General features: G+C 35.5%; 1 protein-coding gene across 1 annotated transcript; it reads right to left on the bottom strand.

Annotated features, from left to right (window-relative positions):
• Positions 1-3,790: 3,790 nt before the first annotated feature.
• LOC143647917 (olfactory receptor 5K1-like) lies at positions 3,791-4,738 on the bottom strand. Its single transcript, XM_077117600.1, has one exon. The coding sequence runs from the start codon at positions 4,736-4,738 to the stop codon at positions 3,791-3,793; it is 948 nt and encodes a 315-aa protein (XP_076973715.1).
• Between the last annotated feature and the right edge of the window lie 12,328 nt (positions 4,739-17,066).

The following is a 17,066-nucleotide window of genomic DNA, read 5'->3' on the forward strand; positions in this document are numbered from 1 at the left end:
AATTGTAGTAGTCACTGGAGTCTACAGGGAGTAGATCATGTAGTGCTTGTGACAGACTCCATGGAAATTCCGTTGCTCCAGTTTTGTGATGCCTTTGTTAGGATATCAGCTCCCTAAGGCCACTTCTGCAGTGAGATATTTTGTTATAGCTGAAAGTCTCATTTTTATTAATTAGCTCCATTGTCCACAACGTGAGGCAAGTTTATGAACATCCAACAACCTTACTCATTAATTTATTCCCTACAAATATTTATTGATTATTGACCAGGCACTATTTTATGCACCTGATGTTATACCAAAAAAAAAAAACAGAAACAGACAAATTCCCTGCCCTAAGAACTTACATTCTAGAACAAAATTATTATTTCAAGTGAAGGCCATGTTTCAGTAGTGATCATTACCAAGTCTGTGTTGATGTATAACCATGGGCAAGCATTCCCCTATAAAGACAGTTCTACATTAATAGCAGGATCCTTTAACACCACTCTAAATAATGGATAGAACATCTAGTCAAAAGATTAATAAAGAAGTACAGACTCAAATGATGCACTAAATAAAATAAACCTAACAGACATGTAGAATACTGCACCCAACAACAACAAAAAACTACACGTTCTGCTCAAGTACATATGGATCATTCTCCGGTGAGATCATATGTTGGGTCACAAAACAAGTCTCAACAAATTAAAAAGCATTGAAATCATAGAATGGGTTTTCTCTGTCAAAAGCAGAATGAAGTTAGAAATCAATAAGAGAGGGAGAAAGGGAAAATTAAAAAACACGTAGAAATTAAATACACTCAAACAGCAAATAACTTAAAGGGGAAATGACAAGCAAAATTAGGAAATATCTTAAAATAAATGAAAATGAAAACACAACATACCAAAGCTCATGAGACTCAGTAAAGGCAGTGCTAAGAAAGAAATTCATAGCTCAAAATGTTTGTGTTAAAAAGGAACAAAGACTTCAAATCAGAGAAGTGTTTCAGAGGAGTCAATAAAATCTTGGGAAAGAAGAACGTAGAACTCACAACACCTGACTTCAAAACTTTCCACACAGCCAGGGCAATCAAGACAGTTTGATAATAGCACAAAGATACTATTCATCAGTAGATGAATTGCAAGTTCAGAATTAAACCCATTAGTCTATTGCTATTCAATCTGTAGCCAATTGGTTTTTCAACAAAGAAGCCAAATAATTTTAGTGGGGAAAATAAGTCTCTTCAACAAATGTAAAATGTTTATATAAATAAAAAGAAAAATGATAGGCATCATGGAAAAAGTACACAGAGGACGTTAGCAGATGATTTTAAAAAGTAAAAATGGTCAATATTTGGTGATTTGAACCTGTGTACTCCAGAAAAATATGTTTTTATATTTAATCCATTCCTAGCAGTGTGAGCTCATGTTAATAGGATGTTTAGATGAGGTTACATCAGTTAAAGTGTGGCCCAAATCAATTAAGATGGGTTTTAACCCAAATATTGGAGCCATTAATAATCATTTTGATTAATAAGTCAAAATTCAGACAGATGGAGAGAACGCCACAGAGAGAGCATCCAGAAGCTGCAGGTCAATGGAATCTGGAAGAGTAGGGACAGGCCAGGAAAGGCCACCACGTGCATTGTCATGAACAGAGGAGCCCAGGACCAAGGATCACCAAGCCCCAGAACACCAGTCTTCTTTGCCTGGATCACTCCATGATTTGGACTTCTCCTTGCCTCAAACCTATGAGCCAATAAATTTCCATTGTTTTAAGCCAACTCATCGAATGCTATTTTCTTTAGCCATGAGGGAACTGAAACAGTAAGCATATGAAAAATGTTCAAATTCACTAATAATAAAAAAAAGACACTAATTTGCATATTATGTACTCAGGATATCTTTATTGAATACCCAAATGTGCCATACACTGTATTAAATTCTCTAATAAAAGATCAGATATGACATGCTTTTATTCAAACAAAGAAAGTAGGCAATCATCCTATTATTCAAAAGGCACAATTTACTATTTAAAATTTACTCTTCTTTAAAATGTTGCTTAGACCTACAACACCCCTCTCCTTACTTAATATCGCTTTCTGTTCCAACTCTCATCAGTTATCACATGAGTTATTGCAGTTGGTCACATTATTTCCAGTCTCTCCAGTCAAATGCTTGATCAGTTTTTTAAAAGTACAGTCATATTAATCTGCAACCAGGAAGATTTCAAAGTTTGACATTCTTAAGATAAATTCAAATTCATTAAGGTAGCACTAAAATTCTTGGAAGTGTAATCCACTTCCATCTGCACTTCCCAAATTTACCAACAGCTCTCATTCACAGCTTTTCTGCCAGCTTTCTCATACTGACCATCTTTCATTCTCATCCACCATTCCAATTGTCAGGCTGATTCCCATATACATTGAATATGTTCATGGTATTATTCCTGTTTTTCCCCCAAATATGCAAAACATTTCTATTAAGACACCATTTACTTCTGATGCTACTTAAAAATAAACACTCTAGGGTAGACTGATTTCTGTTTTCTGAAGCCTCAGTTATATTTTATGCACCTACCACAATCTAAAACTGCTTGTGTATAGTCTGCATTCCTTTTTTTTAATGGATATGTCTAACAATCTCATTATATTATAAAAATTGTTTAGATTAATTATGGCTTAAGTGCCTGTGAAAGGAGCTGTAAAATGCTATGAGGCAAAAGCAGTTTTGATCCAAATCCTGGCTTCATTCCTGAACTTGACCAGGCTACTTAATATTTCAAAGCATGAGTTCTTTTTATTCTGAAAAAGCATGAATATTATGGCTAACTCATTGGTAGGTATTATATATGAAAATTTCCTTTTTTATGTGTCGGAGATAGTTGGTTTTAAGTGCATTTTTTCACACTTGCACATTGAAATGATCAATAAACATTTTTGCTTAGATTTTTAGGATTTTCACTATTATAGCAATTATGCTGGAACTGCATGTTCAGTTTCCTGTACTGCATAAGTATATTAATAATATACATGGGAATTAGTGCAAGTTAGAGGTATTCCTAATGATAAACAGGACAAGTAATTATATAGGGGGAATTTATTTACTCAAGAATTTTTGTCATGAATACATGAACAACTAGACAAACTATGCAAAACATTTAAATCCACAGGGATTTAAATATAAATAGCATCATTTTTAAGTAGATTGATAAATACTCATTTTAAAGATACACTACTTCAGAGAGCTTGAGAGGAAAAAAATGACTAACAATTAAGATGAAAATATGTTTGATTTGAGAATACACATTCTTCAGAATCTGTATTCAAATAACCTCGAAGTTGAGAATCAAATGTAAGTTCATAGTTTATATCTGATAGATGGTGCTGTTTAAAATGTTATAATGTCAAGCTTAGAATGTGCCTGAGTTTGAAAAATTGTCCTTAGAGATTCCCAAAATTTGACATTAATATAAAATGTAGGAGACCTTGATATGCTGATTTCTATTTCTAGTGTTTGCTGAATTTGCTAAAAATTGTAACTAATTGCATTCTAATACAATTTGTAACTTCATGGGTAATAATTTATTCATTCTTATTGAATTGTTGTAGTTTAGATTTTAAAATAAAAATATTTTAGCAGAATCCTCCCTTTATGACCTTTTTTTTCATTATTTGATTTATATATCGTCACCTTAGAGTGATTTCATATTTTGCATATAAGGTGGCCATTCTCCATTTTTTCAGTATCCCCTGACTTGGAAAATCAAATTCTTTAGCAGATTAAAATCAGTTCCCCATAGGGGATGATATTTATTTCAGACTGTTATGAGATTTATTTTTCTTCATAATTGTTTTCATAACATTTATTACTTCCTTATTTCTTAGACTATAAATAAAGGGATTTAATAAAGGAATTACTAGTGTATAAAAAACAGCAACAGATATATCTTCATCTTCTTCTTTAACTGAACTTGGCTGAACATACACAAAAAGAAGAGAACCATAGAATATTGAGACAGAGAAAAAATGGGATGCACAAGTCAATAAAGCTTTGCTTCTTCCTGTTTTAGATTTCATTTTGAAAATAGTGTAAAGAATGCATAGATATGAGATCAGGACTACAGTAATAGTAAAGACTTGAATTGACCCTGTACAGATAATTATCATCAGCTCATTGATGTAGGGGTCAACACAAGAAAGTCTGTACAGTGGAAAAACATCACAAAAGAAGTGATTGATTTGATGAGAACCACAGAAAGTTAACCTAAACAGAAACCCTACATGAATTATTGGATGCAGGTATGCCATTATGTAGATCACTGTGGTCATCTGAACACACAGTTTCATCGACATCCTGGTGTGGTACTGCAGTGGGCTGCATATGGCCACGTACCGGTCATAGGCCATTGCTGCCAGAAGAAAGCAGTCTGCAGTTTCAGCAAAACAAAGGAAATAGAATTGTGCCATGCATTCATAGAGAGAAATCATTCTGTCTTTTGAAAAGAAGTTCTCTAACATCTTGGGCGTAATAGCACAGGAACAGCATGAATCCATCAGAGCGAGATTGCCCAGAAAGATGTACATTGGTGTGTGAAGATGACGCTCCATATAGATCAGTACCACCAAACCCAGATTCCCCATCATGGTGATCAGATAGATGACAAAGAACACCACAAAGAGAAGGATCTTTACCTCTGGTCGATCTGTAAATCCTGTGAGAATAAATTCAGTTGTCACGGAGTGGTTATCCTCGGTCATCTTTAATTTCTGTGTTCAGATAGGAATTATGGAGAAACAAGATTTTAATTTAGGCACACATAATGCTATTAAGGGATATTAATCGTTCTAAAATTCATCTTCTATCATCTGAAGTTCTGAAGCTCAGATTCCCATGAATATTTTAATAATAGTAAAGAGAATTTATAATGGTAAAAGCCACTCTGGATGAAATTAAATAAGAGTAGCATACAAATCTAGGATATCCATATTTTGTTCATTGTTTCCAAATAATTTCAATGTCAGTATTTTTCTTTTTCGTATGCTGTATGGTGGGGTCACATTTCATTCTTCTTCCGTATGAGTATCCTATTATTGCAGCACCATTTGTTGAATTTTTTGTTTGTTTGTTTTTGTTGGTTTCTTTGTTTGTTTTGATAAGTGCATGGGCCAGGAATTGAACCCAGGTCTCCTGCATGGTAGGCGAGAATTCTACCACTGAACTAGCCTCACACCCCACAATGTTGCATTTTACAGCTCCTTTCACAATAGTATGCCATATTTAATCTTAAAATGCTTACAAATCTAATAGCAAATTGTTCATGCGCATATGAAATCAAAAGCAATGTAGATTATCATCGAGTAATTCTCCATTGTGATGTGTATATAAAACATGCTTGAGGGTTTAGAAAATGAAGATCAGAGTGCTGTCAGGTATTTAGTTAAGATTTTTAATTGAATATCTTTAAAGCTTATATAAAATCAATTTTCCTGCTTACATATATATATTTTTTTTCACTGAGCATTTTCACATATTACCCTAGTATAGGGAATGATTAAAAATAGCACATTATACATATCTTAATTTTATGTCTTAGGAAGTGCAAAAGATCGCTAAAAAGGAAAGGACAATTCATCTTTAAAGCAAATTACCTCTGAGAACTAGGGAAATAAATGGCCATAGATTTCTTCAATAAATTAATTTGAATATATCACCTTCCTATTTATATAAACTTATGTAAACTACTGCGTAGAGCAAATTCTCTGAGGCTACTTCTTAATAAAATCAATTTTGCACTATTTATCAGAATATTTCCAACTTGTAGCTTAAAGAGGCTCTATGATTTTCCAATATTATTATCTAGTGATCATGCTCTCAGAATGATGGCCATAATAGGAGATTTGAGAAACATCCATCATGTATGCTTTCCAACTTATTTCACAGAGACACCTAACATTTTTCTTTACCACATAGTTTCTCTGTATTTTTCAATTACACATTTTAATGGTCACAGTCCATTGATCAGTTAAAGATCTGTATATCTTTATTGGGGTTCACTGGCCTTAATTTCCCAATATTGACCAAGACAATAGTCTGCTTCCAGGAAGACTTCAATCTTTACTACCTCTAAGAAAAACTGAAATTCCCTAGGGTGGAATTTAAGAGTCTCTATACCCAGATCCACCTCCATCATTATGTCAAACATTTACTAATAGATTTTCCACCTGTCCCACCATCATTCATCTCCCTCCTCCTACCACCCCTAGCGTCACATATTTCCATAAGCAATGATACCTCCCTGACTGCTACTCCTGTTATTCTATGCCCAAATACCTAGTGCATTCATTTTTAATTTAAGGCATAGATTGCATATACTGCTACATAGTAAAATCTTAGCTAAATACCTGATAGCACTCTGATCTTCATTTTATAAACCCTCAAGCATGTTTTATATACACATCACAATGGAGAATTACTCGATGATAATCTACATTGCTTTTGATTTCATATGTGCATGCACAATTTGCTATTAGACTGTAAGCATTTTAAGATTAAATATGGCATACTATTGTGAAAGGAGCTGTAAAATGCAACAGGAAAAAGTAGGCTTGATTCAACTCCTAACCCCATTCTGATCACCTAGGACAGATGAATTTGTTTTTAGTATCCTACCAATGATAAACATCTTTATCATCTTCAGGTTGAAATTGTAAATTTTGATGATATAAAGGAAATTATTCAAAGCACATTATTTTTAAAAATGTAAATATCTTTCTATTTTCTAAATTGACACAACTGTTATTTTTGTTTCTGAAATTTTCTTCAGAAATTTTTTGAGGCATATCAAAATAGCTTACAAATTAATTTAAAGAGATGTGAAGGTCTTTATACTTCAATTTTCTGAAAAAAAGAAGAATATCTTTACATGTTTTAAATCTTATTAGCATTTTGTAGAATAAACTTTAGATTTTAAAATTCTACCTCCTCTTATTGCTAATGATGCATTAGGACATACTGACAGAAGATGCATCATGTAAATCTTATGTCACAAATGGCTTATTATTCTACAGCGAAAATATCAAAAGGAAAGCACTGCCTGATTATTATGTTTTTAGTTTTTAAACATTAAATATAAGCCACTTAGATATTCACTTAAATTAGAAATAACTTTCAAGGTATATGCCCAAATTATTTAACAAAATTATTTTGTGACTTAGATGCATGTTCTGAAATTCTATCTTACACTCAGAAAATGACAGGATAAATGTCAGGATTACACCTCATCTGAGTTCCCCATATGTTTCAATTTAGAGAAAAATCATAAAGATAAATAAGGAGTTGAAGTCTAAGAAAAATCAAAATTTATAAATTTTGAGAAATAAATATCTATGCACGTTATTATTAATGGTCAAAATATATTAGAATACTTCTCTTACCTACATTTCACTGAGAATGGCCTTGTTACAGCTGTCATTTTACTTATGGTATTAGAACTTATAGATATTCAGAATATAAGCTTTCATCTCTGAAATATTTGGGATTAAAAGAATAAACATCAATTACACTATATTAGGTCACTGCCCATAAATACGTCTCTTACAGTAAACTTAATTTTCCATCAAATCCTAAAGGGATTTCCTTGCATAGACATCAGTGTATTTCTATGGGGAGATTAGGTCCTTAAAACAAATAGCTGTGCAGCATGATTAAAGATTCTCTGTGAATTACTACGTTAAAGTAAATGACTCACAAAGGTCTGATTCTTGTGTGACTAATCTTACTTTTACAATCCTGTTTATCATTGTGTGCATCTCTAAAATGGGCAGAAAAAGGTTTAGGCTGGTTTGCACAATTACTGGAAGAAGTGAGATTAATGTGGTTTATTAAAAAAAACGGATTTGGTAGGCAGGAGAAAAAAGGTGTCATGAGTTTAGTCAGGGTCAAGGACATCATTCTGTGAGTTGAATCTGTCCCCAGTCCTGCCAAGACCTCAAAGGAAAAACTTAGATTAATATTTAGGCCCAGATATGAATTACAGTGATTTCTCTGTCTTTCACCTCAGCTGCTCTTCACATAACTTACCAGTTTTTATCTTCATACCACAGATCATTCTCCATCATACTATATAGTTATCTGTTTGTATATCTATAATCAATCAACCAACCCTCACCTTATCATTAGCATATTATTTTAAGAAGAAAGGGACTTGCCCTATTTTATTCATTACTGTATTTCTAACATCTTTAATAGACTAGCACTTTGTGATACTTTATAAATACCTGTTATATATAAACAAATAGTACTACTCAAAATTCCCTGCTCAAGATTTCATAATAGTCCCTAATCATTTTCAAACATAATACATTTATTAGTATTCCAGATAGTCCACATCTGTATTTAATGCATTGCCTCTTTTCACTCTCCCTTACTTTAGAACATGCGGTCATTTATATCACTTCACTCTTCCTCTTTGTACTTGTGTTAGCCTTCACTCATCAAATTTCCTGAGAAACACTCTCTTCCTCTCATTCCACCCAATCATACTCAGCTTTGAGCTCAAATCTGACTTCCTCCATGAGGACTTCCTCAGATCCTTTAGATAAAATTAATTTTCCCTCTTCCTGATTTGCATGGGGCTTACCTGTCTTCCTATCACATTTGCCTTTTAATTGGGCGTGGTTTCTATTAACTGAAATGTATACATCTTGATATAATATGCTTATATTAGGGATCATATCATATATCTTTTGGGCTTCTAAGAGAAAACTGAGCTAGACATTCCATATCTACTCACTGCATAGATTGCCAAAATTTCAGTTCTGTTCACCCTTAATCAAGTACTTACTTGGACAAAACACTAAAGAGAGAGAGCAGGCACACGGTGTTTTCAGGGTCAGGCTGTGAAGTTCTTAATTAATAGAAATGGTTCTTGACAATATGCTCATAATCTAATGGGGAGAAAGACACATATTACTGTGAAAGTGCAATGGAAAATATGATAAATGGATGTGTAACAAACAGATTATAATGGAATATGCAGAAGGAAGTGAACAGTGACCAAGACAAAGAAGGAAAAATTTATCAATGGAAGTTTCATTTCAGATGAACCTTACAGGATTATTAGGATGTTAATAAGCAGAAAGTTTGTGAAAGGGCAGTAGTGTGAGGGAACTGCATGAGTAAAGGCCTGGAAGCTTGAAAGAGCAAGGTTTTAGAAAATGGATAGTAAATTGGGATGGCTCAAGTTTAAACATCCCCAGTATAAAGGTAGGATTCAAAAGGTTATAAGGGGGGGTGGGCCACGGTGGCTCAGCAGGCAGAGTTCTCACCTGCTATGCTGGAGACCCAGGTTTGATTCCCAGTGCCTGCCCGTGCAAATAAAAAAAAAAGAGGAAAAACAACAACAAAAAAAGGTTATAAGGGGGAGTGTGGAGTTAGACTGGAAATTCTTCCATCTTGTTCCCTCCCATTTATTTTTTCAGCCCCTTCCATTTCACTAAATCTGCACTCTCGGTAAGGTCACAACCAAATTCCAAATGCTACCTCTAATGGACATCTCTGAAGTATCTTCCTAACCAATCTGTACTTTTGGGTTATATTAAAGTTTCTCTGATAACATTGACTTCTGGGATAACACTCACTGTCCTGCCTTAAACTTTTATGCTGTTTTAAATTTCTCACATCTCCTTAATGATTCTTGTGTTTCCCTCAGTTTTATTCATGGCCTCCCCTTTTTTTTTTAATTCTAGGGTTTTGTCTAGTATACCTCATCTAACCCTGTGCTTTCAAATATCATCCATCTGCTGGTGATTCTGTTTAAGGAGGATTCTAAACTTTTTTGGTTGTACATTCACATCAATAATATCATCTGCTATATATTCCAAATATATTAATCTTATCTATAAAATGTAAAGATATACTATTATTTTAAGAAATTATATAGTATAAATCATAAAAATATAAATTGAAAGAGGATGGGTTTAACGAAAAGTTGGTATCAAATATTGTTTATATTAATGATATAAAACCATTTTTGACTCTAACACTATTACTAATTAAAATAACAATTTTATATTCAGAAAAAGAAAAGTGATGATACAAGCCTTATTATTTCTGAACTTTTAGTTCAGCATTATGATACAGCAACTCATGAACTCATAAATTTATGACCTAGCATTTCTAAGTGTCTTACATAGTTTAAAAAGATATCACAGTTTCATCTGTCCAAGTGAAAGACGAATGCCACTGTTGAGTGGGTCTCCAAACAAGAATGGGTTCTTTGGTGGTTTCAAGCTGGTTGCAAGCAGCCCTGATGTTTGGGCCATGGGACCCAGCAGACCCATTGAATTAGGTTATCTTGGCAGAGATGTGCAGTTCATGGAAAGTTATGGAAAGCCCCAATAGGTGAATCATCACATAAAACTCCTATGTCTTTGGCACAAAGCCTTGTTGTTTTTAGAAGAAATTTATAAAGTATGCAAGAATAACTCCTTGATGAACTATGAACCCTTGGTAGGATTAGAGGATCCAGACCATGGGATATCTATTGACAGTGATCCTAGAACTGCTCTACTTTGTCTGGAATTTTTCTATCAAAGTATAAGTTCCACTGGGCCCAGGAGAAATCCATTATAAGATGAAAGCAGTGCATCCAGGATCAGGCACAAGTAGGAATGTAACACACCAATGGCTACACAAATAGGTGCCTAGACACCCATGTCTTCTATGCCATTGTGCTGGCATCTCTACCTCAGATGGCACTTCTGGCCTTGCAGGCATTCCCTTGAGAAAGCTGACAGAGGAAGAAAAAGGACAAGCTTGTTCTAGAAATGGTCCATTGTTTATTTTGATACAAGCTTAATTGTATTGATGCAAATCTAGAGCTCCTCCTAGGGTGGGCTTGAAAAGACATCAAGAAGGGAAAATCCTCCATTGGCAAGTGGATTGGACATCCATTCTATTGAATGGAAAGTGATGTAGTCCAAAGTAAGATGAAATTCAGGAATGGGTAAATGGCTTGGATGTTGTTAGTGGCCTCAAGGAAGAAAGATTAAAAGTTTGGGGTCCAGGAGATCTGTGGAAGAACATATGTATGGATCTATGAAGTGGTTAGGAAGTGTGGAGATATTTAAATCACATGTTAATGCCCACCTGAAAACACCTACCATGAAAGAGACTCTAAAATGCAAAGTAGATGGAATGACTCAGCTAGTTGAGGCAGTCCAGCTTTTTTCACTTGCCACGCCAGGGGTGACTGAATGGACACTTGAGCAAAGTGGCTATGTTGACTGGGATGGAAGCATACATGTACCTAAGCATGGACACACACTTTCCAAGGTGTTTCTAGCTATTGTTGCAAGTTTCCAACTTGCAGATACAAAGATTGATGTGGTGTTGCAATATGGCAATATGTCTCAAGGAGTTCAATTGGCCACTTAATAGCAAACTGGCTACTATAAACCCCTTTTCCTCTAGTGGTGGAATAATTCATCTGACTGGAATTAAGACAAAATACAGTTATTATGTACCTAGCCTACCTGGAAGGTACTATATACCTGTATTAGTGTCTGTATCCTATCCACACTATCCACAAGGCTTCAGGCAGCACCGGTATCTCAAGGCTGACAAATGAGCATAGTATTGCATTGGATCAAGAAATCAACTTTACAGCAAAGTAGATGTGTCACTGAGCAATGACTGATGCTGCAGAAGTCACAGACACACACTCAGCAGTCATCTCTCAGCCCTTGTCTACCCCTATCCTACCCTACCCGCAACCTCCTATTCTTTTTCTATTATGCACAAATGTTTCAGTAGGCTTCCGTTCCAAAACTTAGGAGACAAATTAAGTCTAGCGAAAAGGCCTGATCAGAACTTTAAACCCAGCAACCAGGAACAGGCAGCTCCAATTCTCTATAAATACCACATATCTGGCAGCACAAATTTGTCTTTCTTCTTGAGAAGTGGGCATGTAGAGTTGTCATCTACTGACCCTGACATGAGCAGTTTGGCCTTCCTGGGAGACTGGCCCCAATGTGATCATCTTCCCTTGCTCTTTTATATTCTTTGTGCTAAGTTTCCCTTTTACCTGAGCCTATGTTCCCTTCATGCACCATTAGCAACTTGTTTCATAGAATGTTAATGCAACAAGCAGAATGGATTGATATTTTTGACCGTTCTTTTCATTTCTTTTGCATTCCTTTCAAACAAAAGCATCTTGGGCAATGCAGGATTCGTGGCTAAACTAAGGAATCACCCACCCTACCACCTGGGTAGAGGTAGAAACCTACAGTTGGTGATGTAAGGTATGCTGTCTCCAACCTCTGAAAGAAGGGCAGTAATAATTGAGAATTTGAGAATCTCTGTATGAATGTCAGGGAGTTGGCTAGCTGGTTCCATGCTGAGACAATGAGGCCAGGACTTCCACTGCCTGCTGCACTTTCCCCTGGCTCATAGCTTCTTTTTGTAAATATTTTTTTGAGAAATCTTCACACACATACAGTCCATACATAATATACAATCAGTGGCTCACAATATCATCACATAGTTGTGTATTAATCACCATGATCATTTATAGAACATTTGCATTGTTCCAGAAAAAGAAATAAAAAGAAAAATTCATACACCCCACACCCTTTACCCTTCCCTCTCATTGACCATTAGTATTTCAATCTCTCCATTTTTATACTTTATCCCCCCATTATTTATTTAATTTTATCCTTATTTTTTTAATCATCTGCCCATACCCTAGATAAAAGGGGCATCAGACATAAGGTTTTCACAATCACATTGTATTAGTTAGGGTTCTCTACAGAAACAGAATCAACAGGGAACACTTGCAAATATAAAATTTATGAAAGTGTCTCACGTGACCGTAGGAATGCAGAGTCCAAAATCCACAGGGCAGGCTGCGAAGCCGATGACTCCAATGGATGGCCTGGATGAACTCCACAGGAGAGGCTCACCAGCCAAAGCAGGAATGCAACCTGTCTCCTCTGAGTCCTTAAAAGGCTTCCCATGATTGGATTTAGCATCACTAATTGCAGAAGACACTCCCCTTTGGCTGATAACAAATGGAATCAACTGTGGATGTAGCTGACGTGATCATGACCTAATCCTATGGAATGTCCTCATTGCAACAGACAGGCCAGCGCTTGCCCAATCAGATGAACAGGTACCACAACTTGGCCAAGTTGACACCTGTCCCTAACCATGACACACATGGTCACATTGTAAAAGCTATAGAGTTATATTACTTGTCTTCAGGAATCAAGGCTGTTGGGAAATAGTTCAACAAATTCAGGTATTTCCCTCCAGCCACTTCAATATGCAACAAACTAAAAAGGGATATCTACATAATGTTTAAGAATAACCTCCAGAATAACCTCTCAAATCTGTTTGAAATTTCTCAGCCATTAAAACTTTATTTTGGCTCAGTTCTCTCTTCCCCCTTTTGGTCAAGGCTTTCTCAATTCTAATATGCCCAGAGTTCTGTCCTATGTTGCCAGGGAGATTTTATACCCACATAGAGGGGAGGGCAGTGAGTTTGCCTGCCAAGTTGGCTTAGAGAAAGAGACCACATCTGAACAACAAAAGAGATTCTCTGGAGATGACTTTTAAGCATAATTATAAATAGGTTTGACTTCTTTGCAGGAATAAGTTTCATAGGGATGAACCTCAAGATTGAGGGCTCAACCTACTGACTTGGTTTTCCCTAGTGCTTGTGAGAATATCAGGGATTCCCCAGATGAGGAAGTTGAATATTTCTTCCTTTCTCATAAGTCCCCCAAAGGGACTTTGCAAATACTTTTTTATTCTATGCCCAAATTATTCTGGGATATGTAAGGGCATCACAATCACCTGTGCAAACCAACTTGATCTTACATCCTATTAAAGATTCCTGTAATTATGGTGTTCAGCCAAACTGACCATACAAGTTAAATTAGATAATGCACTACACAAAATGTAAATTGTGCACCAATTAAACATCTTTCCCTTTGGTCTCACGGAGAAGTTGAAGTTTAAAAAATGGACCATATCATCTTTGACCATGTATTCTGATTTTCCTACGTCCTACCCAAATCAGCTTCATTCATATCTCTAGTCAAAGACTAATCACTTTTTCAACTTTTTTGACAGTTGCTATATGGAGTAATGCTGACTGAAGCTCAGGTGTCACACAAACACCCAAATTCAGGGAATGACCAGGTTATACACAAATAGCTCAGTATCTCAGAATTTAGAAATCACATTTGCAACTCCTGAATATATATGACTGCTGTAAGAGCTTACAATAGGCCCCAACCTGATAATCCACACTCTCAACTTCAGTTCTCTGAGTTTGTATATTATAGTTAGTCCATATGAGTGAAGCATGATAATATTTGTCTTTTGTTTCTGCCATTTCTTTCAATACACTGTCCTTAAGTTTCATTCACCTAGTTGCATGGCTCACAACTTCATTCCTTCTTGCAGCCACTCAGTAGTTCATTATATGTATAAACCATATTTTCCCCTTCCATTCCTCAGTCATTGCACCCTTAGGCCATCCCCATCCATTGCAAATCATGAACACTACCAACATAAACACCAGTGTGTGAATGCCCATTCATGTCCCGACTCACAGTTCCTCAAAGTATATACCTAGCAATAAGATTGCAGGATCAAATGACAACTCTACCCCTAGCCTCCTGTTTCAACACCATGCTGTCCTCTGGAGGGGCTGCACCTCTCAACTTCCCTACTGACAGTGAATAGGTACATCTCCTTCTCCACATTTTCTCCAATAATTGTTTCTCTCTGTTCATTTTTAAACAGTTTTATTTACACATGATGCAATTAAACCCAAGTAAATAGACATGCCTTTGCTAACATAGTCCATATGACTACATTTTCTTTTCTTCTTCAAAGAATCCATACCGCTCTTCCATACCACCACTTGGTGACATTTCATTTTGGCATAATGCCTTTGTTACAGTCAGTGGAAGTATATTACAATGTTACTTGTTGACTAAGTACCCTAGCTTGTGTTGATTGGACTTTTTCCTGTATACCATCCCATTTTCAACAACTTGCAATGTTGACATTCATATGTTCTCTGTCATGCAAAAACGTTTTTATATTTTGTACATTTATTCACCATCATTGTCCACTCTAGGCATTCCTAAGTTGTACCACCTCACTTTTTATCCTCTTTCTTTCTTGTTTCATGTGTGCCTCCAGGCCTTCCCTCTCAACCATACTCATGCTCAGCTTCATTCAGTGAGCTTATATTAGTGTGCTACCATCAGAGTATCGTGCTATCCATTTCTTTCAATCAGTCCTGTTGCCCATTCTGTATATCTTCAGCACCAATTGCCCAATCTCTACCCTATTTCTATTTCATGATAACCTGTGTTCTTAACTTCAATTCTTAAAGTTCATTCATTAACGTTAGTTCATATTAGTGAGACCATACAGTACTTGTACTTTTGTTTCTAATTTTACTCAGCATAACATCCTTAAGGTTCATCCATGTTGTTACATGCTTCCTGGCTTTACAGGTGCATAATATTCCATTGAATGTACATACAACAACTTTTTAGCCACTTGTTCATTGATGGACATTTGGGCAGTTTCCATATCTTGGCAACCACAAATTGATGCTGCTATAAACATCAGTGTGAAAATATCTGTGTGTGTCCTTGCCTCCAGTTCCTCTGAATATGTACCTAGAAAGTGGATTGCTGTTTCATGTGACAATTCTATAGCTTCCTGAAAAACTGCCAAACTGCTTTCCTGAGCAGTTGTACCATTTTACATTCTCACCAACAGTGGATTCCTGTGTCTCTTTCTCCACATCCTCTCCGGCACTTGTTTTCCGTTTTTTTTGTTTGTTTGGTTGTTTGTTTTATAATGGCCATTTTAGTGGGTATGAGATAATATCTCATTGTGGTTTTGATTTGCATTTTCCTGATAGCCAGAGCATCTTTCATGTGCCTTTTAGCCATGTGCATTTCCTCTTCTGAAAGGTGTCCATTCATGTCTTTTGCCCATTTTCTAATTGGGTTATTTGTCCTTTTGTACTTGAGTTGTAGAATCTCTTTATATATTCCAGATACTAAGCCTTTCTTTCAATTATGGCTTGTGGTTTCCAAATATTGCCTCCCATTTTTTGGGCTGCCTTTTTACTTTCCTGGCAAAGTTCCTTGATGCACAAAAGTGTTTAATTTTGAGGTGATCCCATTTATCTATTTCTTCTTTCATTGCTCATGCTTTGGGTAAAAGGTAGGAAACTAGTTCCTATCATAAGTTCTTTAAGATATTTCCCTTTTATTTTGTTAAAAAATTGTATAGTCTTAACTCTAATGTTTAGGTACTTGATCCACTTTGAGATAATTTGTGATTAAGGTGTAGGATAGGGTCCTTTTTCATTCTTTTGGATATGGATATCCAGTTCTCTAAGCACCATTTGTTGAAGAGACTGCTCTGTCCCAGGTGGGTTGGCTTGACTGCTTTATCAAAGGTTAATTGTCCATAGATGAGAGGGTCTATTTATAAACACTCAATTTGATTCCATTGGTCAGTATATCTATTTTTGTGCCAATACCATGATATTTTAACCACTGTAGCTTCATAATATACTTTAAAGTCAGGTAGTGTGAGACTCCCTGCTTCATTTTTCTTTCTAAAGATATTTAGCTATTTGAGTCACCATGCACTTCCAAATAATTTATTTATTGATTTTTCTATTTCTGCAAGGTAACTTGTTGGGATTTTAATTGGCACCACATTGAATCCAAAGATCAGTTTAGGTAGAATTGACACTTTAAAGATATTTAGTCTTCGAATCCATGAACATAGTATGCCCTTCCATTTATTTAGGACTTCCATGATATCTTTTAGCAATTTCTTACAATTTTCTGTATATCAGTCATTTTTATCCTTAGTTAAATTTATTCCTAAACATTTAATTCTTTTGGTTGCTGTAGTAAATGGGATTTTTTATTGATTTCCTCCTTAGATTGCTCATCACTAGTGCATAGATAGAGTCAATAATGATTTGGGGGTGTTGATCTTGTACCTTGCCTCTTTGCTGTACATATTTCT

Source organism: Tamandua tetradactyla, chromosome 10 (genome assembly GCF_023851605.1).
Source record: "Tamandua tetradactyla isolate mTamTet1 chromosome 10, mTamTet1.pri, whole genome shotgun sequence".
NCBI classification, from domain to species: domain Eukaryota; kingdom Metazoa; phylum Chordata; class Mammalia; order Pilosa; family Myrmecophagidae; genus Tamandua; species Tamandua tetradactyla.